Source organism: Poecilia reticulata, linkage group LG11, assembly GCF_000633615.1.
Source record: "Poecilia reticulata strain Guanapo linkage group LG11, Guppy_female_1.0+MT, whole genome shotgun sequence".
Classification (NCBI taxonomy): domain Eukaryota; kingdom Metazoa; phylum Chordata; class Actinopteri; order Cyprinodontiformes; family Poeciliidae; genus Poecilia; species Poecilia reticulata.
Genome location: NC_024341.1, coordinates 10,679,387 through 10,690,605, shown reverse-complemented (window position 1 = coordinate 10,690,605; position 11,219 = coordinate 10,679,387). Strand labels below are relative to the sequence as shown.

The 11,219-nt window shown below is 40.6% G+C and overlaps 1 protein-coding gene across 2 annotated transcripts in view; it reads right to left on the bottom strand.

Moving 5' to 3' along the window:
* Window positions 1–11,219, bottom strand: part of kcnh8 (potassium voltage-gated channel, subfamily H (eag-related), member 8) — a 78,137-nt gene that overhangs the window by 49,175 nt on the left and 17,743 nt on the right. For both annotated transcript variants that reach the window (XM_008421677.2, XM_017307670.1), the window contains exons 3-6: window positions 8,839–8,970; window positions 5,831–5,958; window positions 2,289–2,526; window positions 2,016–2,173 (exon numbers count right to left, since the gene is read on the bottom strand). In XM_008421677.2, the coding sequence (XP_008419899.1) occupies window positions 2,016–2,173; window positions 2,289–2,526; window positions 5,831–5,958; window positions 8,839–8,970 (656 nt within the window). The remainder of the gene's footprint in view (window positions 1–2,015; window positions 2,174–2,288; window positions 2,527–5,830; window positions 5,959–8,838; window positions 8,971–11,219) is intronic.

Genomic DNA, 11,219 nt, shown 5'->3' with positions numbered 1-11,219 from the left:
TTTCCTCAACTCCTTTAGCTCACGCAGAACTTCGGTTATCGTATCATTAGCTTCATTAGCTTTCCTTCCCTCGCTAGCTGCGTTGCTAGTCTGCTGCGGTTCTTTCTTCTCTTTTGGCTCTTTTTGGTCATTTTGCTGCTTACCTACTGTATTTCTTGTCGGCATCGTCTTCTTATTTGCAGTTTCTCTCAGGGGGGTAGCCATAAAGTTTTATAATTTTCCAATTAATCATCAATCTCACGGGAGCCTCCACCCAATGCAACCGTCTCAGAACATGGCACCACCGGAAGTCTCAAAAGCTGTTTTTGATTTGGCGCAATAAATGCAGGGCAAAGTTTTCTTCTCTTCTTGATTTTTTGTCAAACTTAAATGTTTGAAACCATAAAAATATTTTAATATCAACCAAACAGATGCGATTAAAAAAGGAGATGATTTCAAATGATTAGATTTCTAAAGGGGAAAATAACTAATCAAACCAAACTGACCCTACATGAAAAGACAATTGTACCCTCTTAAATATTGAATTAAGTGTGATTAAACACTTAACAGGATCAAAAGATGTTCAGTCAGGTAAATCCCTTTCCAGAAAGTTAGTATTAGCTGGTGCTAATCCAAAACAACTTTTGATAATTATGTTGTTAGGACATCAGTTTATGTTCACGCTTCATAAATGTCTAATTATTTGAAATGAAGCTGAATTTAAAAGTCCTATTTTGATGTTTGTAAGTTGTTTTTCTTCTCATTGTGACCATAAAACCTGTCTCCACCAGGCCTTTCACTTGCTTGTGTGAGTAGCAGCAGATTTTAGTTGAGCTTGAAAGGTGTTGATTTGGAGCACCGACTGTGCCAGTTTTAAAGTTAAACCCACTTCGCTTTTGACACAAACGCTGACGTCAAGTTTTTCATTGAGGCTATTTGCTTTCCCAGAGCTAAGCAATTTCCATTCCGTGATAGTTTGAGTCAGACGGACGAGACGTGGCGGACACATTCAGGTGTGTCAGAGGAATAACGATCCAGAATTCACATCAAAGCCTAACTTTGGAGGTGAATATATATATAAAAAAAAACCAGCATTAGGCTTCTGCGCTACATAATTACAAATCCAATAGAACTGGCTGGTAGGTCAAAAATGACAAACATGGAGAATGTTAAAGATTATAGACCAAACGAAACTTTCACTTCCAAACTTTTTCTTTCTGCCTCTCCTCAGACTATCAAACCTGTATATAGAGTCAGCACCATAAATACTAATAATGCTTCTGATTATAATAATTATAATAATTAATCTATTTATAAATGAGTGGATGCCTGAGTGCATCCTTCCAGTACATGCCAATTGTTGAACATTTTGATTCACTCTATAGTAAGTAAATGGCAGAGTCAAAGCATCGTTTTTTTTCCTAAATTAGGGACCAAACAGTAGAAACTTCTAAAGGCAACCAATCAAAAGCCCCCTGTAGTACCATGTTTCGATTGGCTAATATCCGTCACCCTGGGGTAAGACACAACACTCGTCCTAATTGCTCCAGATCCGTGTTTCATCCTGCTCTCAGCTGCTCTTAAGGGGGGGCCGTGGGTTTGACTGACGAAGGGTAGAAAAATGTTTTAATGATGTGGGGCTGTTTTGGTCGGCGCTCGTGCTCCGTGCACGATGTGGAATCAATATGCCAAATCAAAAAGAAAGAAGAAAAAAAAAGGCCGTGGGGCAGATCTGGAAAGCAGCACAGCTGACGATTCTTGAAACTGTGTAACTCTTCTCGGAGACGGTGCAGTTAAAGGCTGCTGTTACTGGGCAACGAATTAATCGTGACGACTTTTGTTTTTTATATTTCAAAGTAACCTTGAAAGTTATTTGTTTTTACTTACTTTACTTTTTTTTTTTCTTTCATCATTCTTTGCTCCATGTTTCAGCTGCTTTCTTCACCAAAATATTTATTTAAAGCCGATGCTTGTAACCGAGACTGAACAGAATCTAAAAAAGGGGTGAAAATAACGGCATCCAGTCGGGAACTTACCACGCTGACTTTGACCGCGTAGAGCAGGTCAAAGGGCAGTGCGGCCACAAGGTCGATGATGAACCACGTCGTCAGGTAATGGATGCATATCTGCCGAGCGTCAAAGATTACCTGGCCGGACTTGCTGACGAAAGTGGTGCGAAAATTAAAAATAATGTCTGGTGTTAAAAAACAAACAAACAAAAAAAAAGTGAAGAGTTTGGTTATCCTAAAAGCTGCACGCTAGCTCATCATCGGTGCAAGTAGCGAAGCGGTTGGTAATCTGCAACGAACCTATGATGAAGAGAATCTCCACACCGATGTCGCTGACAGTGGTGCTGCGGGTCAGATCGTCATCGTCGCCGATGAAGCACACGTTGTAGGGCACTGTCACGGCAACGTAGAAGGTGGCAAGCAAAATCAGCCAGTCCCAGCCTGCTTTAAATGTGCTGTAGTGAAGCAATATGAATTTGGACTTCTTGGCGTCTGCAACCTTGTATTCCGGTAGAGCAGGTGGATCTCCAAACACGTTCTGGACAATACAAGAAAAAAAAATTATTAATATATGTTTTTTGTTTTTATTACCTAGTGCTCAGTTGGTGAAAAAGAAAACTACAAACTATGCAATAATGTCCCATACTCCTTAATGAGGCACTACAACAGCACATATTGAGGTCAGTATTTGAATTGGAACTGGCTATTGGCTATTAAAAAAATAATATAAAATAACCCTTCAGATTCCTAAAGGAAGTTTCTGAGCTGTATGCACAAGTGACAAACAGTGCATATCTTGTCTGCAGCCAAAAATAACCCATAACAAAGCATAATTTTAATTTGGAAAATTAAGAAATGTAGCCCATTCCAAAGTGAATCTTCACCACTCAAACTTATGACTTTCCTTCCTTACTTTGGATGAGTTCGTTGTTTACATGGTGACTGTTGTGTATGTGTATTTTTTTGCCATTCACACTTCCCCTGGAGGTATTGTTTTTCTTTCTCTCCACATAATAAAACAAACTCGTAGGCACAGAATTTCTGGGATAAATTTTGAGCGTATAAAAACAGAGCACCTCACTGAGCAGCAACTCCAGATTCTCATTGTAAAATCAGCTGTTTTATACTCATTGGGTACATAATACTTATGCAAGCTTTACACTTCCAATAAGCTGTGACTGTTATTTCAAATCCTTTCCTTCACTGTCCTGCTTTCTGATAGAGCTAATATAGCCTTAGTACATAGTATTTGTTCAAAAGCTCCACGCTAAGTCATCAGTGTTTAGTTGCCTTTCGATAGGCCCTGTGCTCGCTTGACGCCCCATCAAACTTTCTCCTTGATTTTCCATCTTAAGATCCTTCTAGTTCCCTTTTCAAAACACTTCAAGGAAAGGATAAGTTGTTTTTTTCTCTTCTATGCCTCAATTATCGACAGGAAGACCACGACAACAGGATCCCTACACCGAGTTTGTCTTTGGGAAGATTCCATATTTTATTTGCGTTTTCCCATCGATGCTGCACAACACATGTTTTCACTCTGCTGCTGTCAATTTTTCTTTTTAGTAAACTCCACAGCATGTGGTTTATGAATCTCAGAGGGATGTTACACTCCAGTTTGAGGACAGGCTAGATCTAGGTCATAAAACCATCACAACTAGCCAATTGTCGGATTGCTAGTCATTAGTCTGGGTCATAGAACGGAGTAGATAAGGAAACCAAATCCACAGAGGATTCAGGTGGTTGAAAAAAAAGACGTCTTACTTAATAGAATGAGGAAAAAAAAGCATAAAAATCAATGTCCAGGTGAAAAACCCACCAGGTTCTTGCACCTTACTAGAGGCGACAGTGAGAATTGACTGAGAGATGTTTAACCTGGAGAGTTGATTACTGAACAAGAAGCAGGCGGTTGATTAGAAACAGGGTGCAGCTGTGACAGAAGGAAGGAGCTGAAGTTGAACTGAGGAAATGGTATAAACACGCGGGGAATGTGGGGAACAAGGAAACAGAAATCAGAAAGGTAAACAAACAGACGCAACGCAACATAAGAAATGATCAAGATTCTATTAAAAAAAAAGTGATAAGAAAACACAACAGCAATGGGGACACAACTTTTCAACAATTGAGATGACACACACAGAACTGTAACTAAAGTCTGCCATTATATTTACGTTGTATGCAGGGGTGAAAGTAAGGGGGTACGGCAGGGTACTGCGTACCCCTAAAAGATTTAGCGGGGGTACGCAGTACCCTCAAGAGAGAGGAGCGGCTGTCAGCTGTAAAAAAAATCAATGGGTTCACTGTGCAGCAGTGAGTGCACCCACTAATCAGCCGTGACTGATTAGTTTTTCAAGAACAATCTAAAACACGACTTAATCAGTTAATAAATAACTTTTTTTCTCATTTCATATTGTTTCTGAACTGTTCGTGCTTTGTAGAGCAGGGGCACAATACGTCGATCGCGGAAGGTTTTGAGTCGATCTCGACATTAGGTGACAAACTGAACGCCGCCAGGACGCTGAGAGCAGCATGTCCTCCTCTGACTCCTTATCAAAACATTCGTAATTTAATTAAAGAACAACAACAACAAAAATCAACAAAACGTGCTCAAATTAATGACCCAACAATCATCACCTGTTCAGTTTGTTTTACCTTTGTTTGTCTTTGCTGTGGCTCATCACAGCCGCTGTAGTTTCTGAACGTTCAATAAACGACAAACTTGGACTAATTACCTCGTTCTTTGTGGTAATTAGTCCAAACATCAAACACGGTAAATATGTTTCATTAAGTATTTAACAAACAAATGGCTTATACTGCGATAGTTGTGTGTAATTAAATTAAATTGTCTAATATAAAACAATAGTTTGGTGCTGTCGGGCTCAGAGTCTGAGAGGCTTTTCCTTTATCAAACAAATTTTTTTTGCCTTTTATGTAGTGGAAATATTGATGTTGATGAAACTTTCTCCAAAATAATAACCTTTTTCAACCTTTATAGCTCCACTGTTAAAAATGAGGCTCTAACATTCACAAATGACAATGAAATAAAATCCAGTCCAATATCTGGAACTTGTTGGAGGAAAAATATCCCAACTTCAGAAGATGAGCTTTAACCTAACAGAGCTCTGTGGTTCCTCCTATCAGTATGAGAGTCAGGGTGAGGAGGCGCCATGTTAGGAAGAGAAGTGGAAGCTGCAAGATCTTCAGAACAATCAGGTCTTGATGCTAGGCTACTGATTATCCCTCTGTCTGATCAATAGAACCAGTTTAAAGCTAAAATGAATGGTTATATGTCAGACATGGAAAACTGGGATGCACTCCATGCCATGATGTTCAGAATTTAGGTCTCATGGCATCTCAAGGTGTCAACATTGGAGCCAGTGGGCTGAGGGAAATACAGTTTTATTTTGTAGCAATTTTTTTTTTTTTTTTGTCATAGTACCCCCAAGAATTTACAACTACTTTCACCCCTGGTTGTATGCATTTAAACATCACAGCAACACCTTAAAAACAGGTTTTACAATGATCTGTGCCGTGGTTTGGTGAAAGCGCTAACTAATTCACACAGTCCCGTTTTCAAGGGGAAGACAGGCAAGTTTAAAAAGCAATAGTATTCTGTTGTTATTTTTAATGAGGCACTCATGCTAGCATTACTGCCCCTTGCATCCAAACTGTTTAACTGTGGAAGCGCTAACATTCAGACATCTCCCACCTGTCTGTCCTTGATTTTGTCATCGGCGCTTCAACGGCACCGTCAGTGCTCCCCTTTCTCCGCACGGCGACCCTCGGCCTCGTTTGAAAAGCCCTTTTCCCACCCCGCTTCTGTTGTTTGCGCAACGTGACGATACCTTGTTGATTTTAATCTTGCTCTTCTCCCTGCTGTGGAGGTGACCAGAGATGTGGTAGAGCACGGTGCTGCCCCGCAGACGAGTCGAGCTGAATGAAGAGCCGGTTTTCACCCTGCCGCGCCGTCGCTCTGTAAACACACACAAACACACGCACGCACACAAAATATTGGTGCTACACACCCATCTACAACAACATCTACCCCCCAAGGTTAAGTCTTGATGATTGAATCAGTCATTACGCTTGATGAAAAACACATAATATTCTGTCCTAAATAGGAAAACATGAATATTCAAAAGGAGAATAAGTAGTTTGTTTATACCTACAAAAACAAAAAGAAATGTGTTAGAGATGTCACCTTTGTACAGCCAAAAGTATATAAAATTTTGGTCACATAGCATTGGCCAATAATGCTAATGCTAACTCAGTTTTCTGCTTTTAGAAAAAAGGTATTTATGTACATTATGTTGTATTTACTGTGAGTAATTATAGGGGTGTGAGCTGGCAATCATGCCCCCGTGCGCCTTTCCTTTTAGTTGTACTGTAGTAGCAGATTGTCAGATTGTGCAGGAGTGATGAGTTTGGTCAGAGGAGTGAGGTAATCACAGAAAGCACATCGCTGCCGCTCGGTCCAGGCCCGCTTCGTCACTGATCACTGAGCCAACAGGAAGCGACTGAGGCCAGATTGGTTTGAGAAATTGGCCTTTTAGACAATAACATCGCCAAAGAGCAAAAGTGAAATCCCTTTGGAAAAGTCTGTGTGCTAACTGTGGGTTTTGTGTGGACCCCAGATGAGACGAGCAGACAGGGGCCCATCCATAACACGGATGGGCCCTTGGGGGACGCACGGCTACAGGAGACTGAGACGCACTTATTTTTAGATCTAATGAATTTCCTTACACTCCTATTGCCTTTCGTAGGGAGGGGGTTTGAGGAGAGGAGTGAGTGTTGTTTTGTATGAAAGGGCAAATACATGTAAGAGTCGAAAGCTGAGGCGAGAATGGACAGTTTCTGGTAAAAGCAGCTGGAAGAGATGAGAAATAGAGGTGATGGAGGAACAAGGAAGTGGGGGAAAAAACAAAAAAAAAGCATAGATGGAGGCAGCTAACAGTGAAAATGTATGACAGAAAGCGAATCAGGCTGGTACAACAAATGTCTGCTGAGTGCAAAGATTAGGTTTTCTTCTTTCTTCTGGTTAATGCCCCGAGAGATAGCTAAGTGGGTCACATGTGAGGTATCCCCGGCTTGGGTGGCAATGCCCTACTAATGTCATTTTTGCAATATGTATCAGCTGAAATCCCCGTCCGAAGATGAAAGATGTAAAACGGCAATCAACCTGAACAATGAAAAAAATAGTGAACGCCAGGCGTCAGACTGCGATGCTTAAGTTCATTAATCATTATAAAGTCTGCTTGACATCAAAAAATTCAAACCAATTATGGTGAGGTGAGTCATGTGGAAAAAGTAGGACGTATTTTTCTAACATATTATGGCATATGGGTATTTGAAATCAAGTTTAACTATATGGAATAATTCAAGTAATGCAAACAAAAACATGCAAATCTGCAGTTTCTCTGTGAAAATGCGCCTGTGTGGTGCTTTATATTAAGCATCCACCTTGCACCAACTAATATAGGATTTAAAGTGGTATCAAAGAAATTGTAGTTCTGTCATTTCAGTTTAAGAAAAGCAGTTTGCAAATGGAGGGGACTAAAAATGACTGTCAACATCAATAAAGTTCACGCTGAGAGCAGACGACAAGGCGCTAAAGTCTCCAAAAAATGTTCTAGTGTCATCACAGGACCTACAACTGGCTCTTGCTACTCTAGATTTAAAAGCATGTGCCTATTCAATCAGAATAGGAATGCACAAGTGTCACTGTCATTGCAATAGGAAACCTTAGCTCTTTAAGAAAAACATGGAAGCCCGAACAAATGTAGGATATTTTAAACCTTGCATAACAACTCTGGTTTACAACAAACTGCAACAGGCTGCTTGAAGGGCTCTAATTTCTCTTTCTTTTTTTTCTTTCTTTTACAGTTATGTGTCCTAAAATTTTTGACTTTTTTGCTCTAGTGTGTCACCCAGTGGTTTTGTAAGACTTGGTACAAAACTTCAGATGGTCTAAACCCAAAATCTTCAGCCAACCTGAATTTTTGCTGTTAGAGCCCAGCAGCTAGATTAGGACAATCAAAAGGGGGAAAAATGGTAAGGAGCAGCTAAGATCTTAAAAGAAGCAACCCGCAAAGATACCACATATAAAAATATGTCAAGCATAAAACACGTCTCTGAAGGACATTCCTTCTACAAAGACTTATACACTATTCATGTACTTAACATTTATGCATGCTTGCTTTACAAGGCCATACAGTGCATATAAACTGCACATCTGAGAAAACGTATATCAATTATCTAGAAGCTACACATCTCCGCCTCAGTGATAAACATTAATATAGTGTGTGCACGCACACACTCACACCTAAGGAGAATTTATACAGACCAATTTACCTGCCAGTCATGTTTTTGGACTGTGGGAGGAAGCTGGAGTACCCAGAGAGAACTCACGCATGCACAGGGAGAACATGCAAACTCCACGCCAGGAATCGAATTGAACCCAGGACTTTTTTGCTGCAAAGCAACAGCTCTACCAACTGCGCCACTGTGCATACCCTTATTAATAACCTTACTGATCTTGATCAAACTGCTAAAATAACCCAATGAAAAACACCAATGAACATATATATATGGGACCTTAGCTGTAGTAAAATATGTTTTGTCTCATTGCTTTATTTATTTATTGAAACAGTACATGTGGGAATGGCTTATACTTGGTAAGTGTCCTTATCTGTGAGGCGCTTCTCACAACAACATAAAAAAAAACATTCCATAACTGCACACTATTTGCTGTATATAACTGTAGCCCATTTTATCTAGTGCATATATTTATATCTTTTGTGTGGAAAATGGGAAAACTAGAATTAACAGTTTCAGCACTGAAGTTTATGTCTACCTTCTTTCTTGTCCTCTTGGATGGCTTTGGCTTTAGTGTCGGTGATGTCCTTAAAAGAGGCCAGGAACAGCACCACGTCACCCTTCTCATTCTTAATGGGCACAATGTCCAGGAGACACCAGAAGAGAGCAGCTGAAATGGAAGAACGTCCTTGTTAACACTAATAAACACCATCTCTGGTTACTTTCTGAATGGATCTACAGCATGTATGTGTGTGTGTGTGCGTGCGTGTGTGCACAAAGGAACGGTTCTATACATTCTTGTACGTACTAATGAGACTGTCTACAGCTGGAAGTCGCCAGAGAGCCTTTAAATAGCCTGAGCCAGTGTTCCCCGGACACAACAGAAGATAAACCTATCTCCCAGGTCCCGTTCTTGTTGAATCGGTTGCTTTTGTTTTTGTTTTTTTTTGGTGCTTTGGTAGAAGCTTTGAAAGATTAGTGCTGAATATTTTATTGGGTAAAAAAAAACTCATTGTGGTGAAATACACACAGGAAGCTGACTTAGATGATACAATTAGGGATAAAAAAATGCATGTTTTACAAAGAGAGAAATCAGAGAAAGCAAACGGTGGAGTTTTGTTGTTCCCTACATGTCACAGTCGACTACAACTGTATTACTTATTATAGTCATCAGGCTCTGTCCACATTTTAATTTGACTTTCCTCTGCATTTTGGTTTATTTTCTGAGGTTAGTCTCAGCTGTTTCCCTCTCACCTTGTCTTTCAGTTTGTGTTTTGGTTCAGCTCCCTCCCTCAGAGACTGTGTTTATTAGTCTCCTTCCTTCAGTTCCCTTGCTCAGGGTGCCCCAGGGTTTTTTATTGCCTGTTGATTTGACAGTCATTCTATTTTTACTGGTCAGTTTTTTAAAAATGATTTTAATGACATACTCAATAGCATTTAATATCCATTCAGTTTAGTTGATATTCAGCCCGAGCAAGCAGAACAGAAAATCCACAATGGTATCATTCAGTTTTAGATTAGTTTCTGTGGTGGAATGCTTGATTTCTACTTACTTAGAAATTTATTTCAAAATGTTGAGTAACAATGTTCTCATTATGTGGATGTGATGTGGTAGACCCGTGTGTGATCAAGTAACTATGTTACTTTCAGTTGTCATAAAAATGTTGGACATATCAGACATGACTTAAAGGTAGCTTGACTTTGCCTTGACAAACTGAAATTGACCTCTGTCTCTTTAAGAAGCTCCTACTCCTTCTGACACTCCGCCTTCAGCACATCATCATCACAACGTAGCCTTTCCATGATGCCGTTTACAACTTCCTAGGAGTGTTGGACTGAGAAGTAGTTCCTGTAGCAAGCTCAGAAGACTTGCAGTCCCACTAGATGTTTGCTAATTGCTGCTGGCTAGTCTGGAGGAGCTGAGTGGGGAAGGCACAGGGCGGGGGTGCTTTGTCAGGCAGAAGCGCAGCTTGGAGACTGCAGCTCCAAGGAAGAGCTTTATGGAAACTTGTGAGACCTAGCATTTAGGCAACCCGGAATGGTTGCCATGGCAGATCCAAGGATTTCTCGAACAAGCATGAAAGAATCAAAGCAACTGTCCGGGTATGCTTTTCATAAAGGAATATCATTATAACATGATTTAAATCTCTGTGATGTAAAAAACACAAAGGCTTTCACTGAGGGCCCCGTGTTTCTACACGACACTGCACTTCCACAGGATCCTGCATTAATTCTTTCATTTGGGAAGCCGAAATGAATTCCTGATCAAGAGGGATTTCCTACGGAGTCTCCTCTCATTACTCCCACTCATGAAAATCTCCTTGCAAGACGATAATCACAGTGTTTTGGTCTTTGCGTGTGTGTTGATGCGAGCGGGAAAGTCTGCGTGTCTGTGAGGGGCGGCGGCACGATCGAGCACACAGCACGAGAAGGAGCTTCCCTGATTGCGAACACGCCGCGCTCCCTTTTCTTAGACCTGCAGACAGACAGATGGAGGACAAACTGATTCAATCAGCCTCGTTTGCTTTCGGGACTCCGCTGTGGCTGATGAAAAAAGATGGGGATGATAAAACAAAAGAGCAGTACAAGGGATAAGAGCCAGAGTAGTGGGAGGCAGACAGATGAATTGGCAGAACCATGTGGAGGTGCGAAGCATACGAGAAAAAGAAAAAAAAAAGAGTGATACATCAGTAACTGAAAGGAGATCTTCTGTGGTGGTAATAGCTAGGCTGTGTGTCTGTGTCTATAAACAACACTGAGCTGCCAGCTAAATTTAATTTAAAAGGTAATCAAGCAAATGCACAGAAAAACAGAAAATCAGAGCCGCGCGTTTAATATAATCAGCATGGAATGAGCCATTTTCCGATACCACATGGCATCGTTAACAGACTTTACAGCAGCTGTCTCGGACCTGCACTT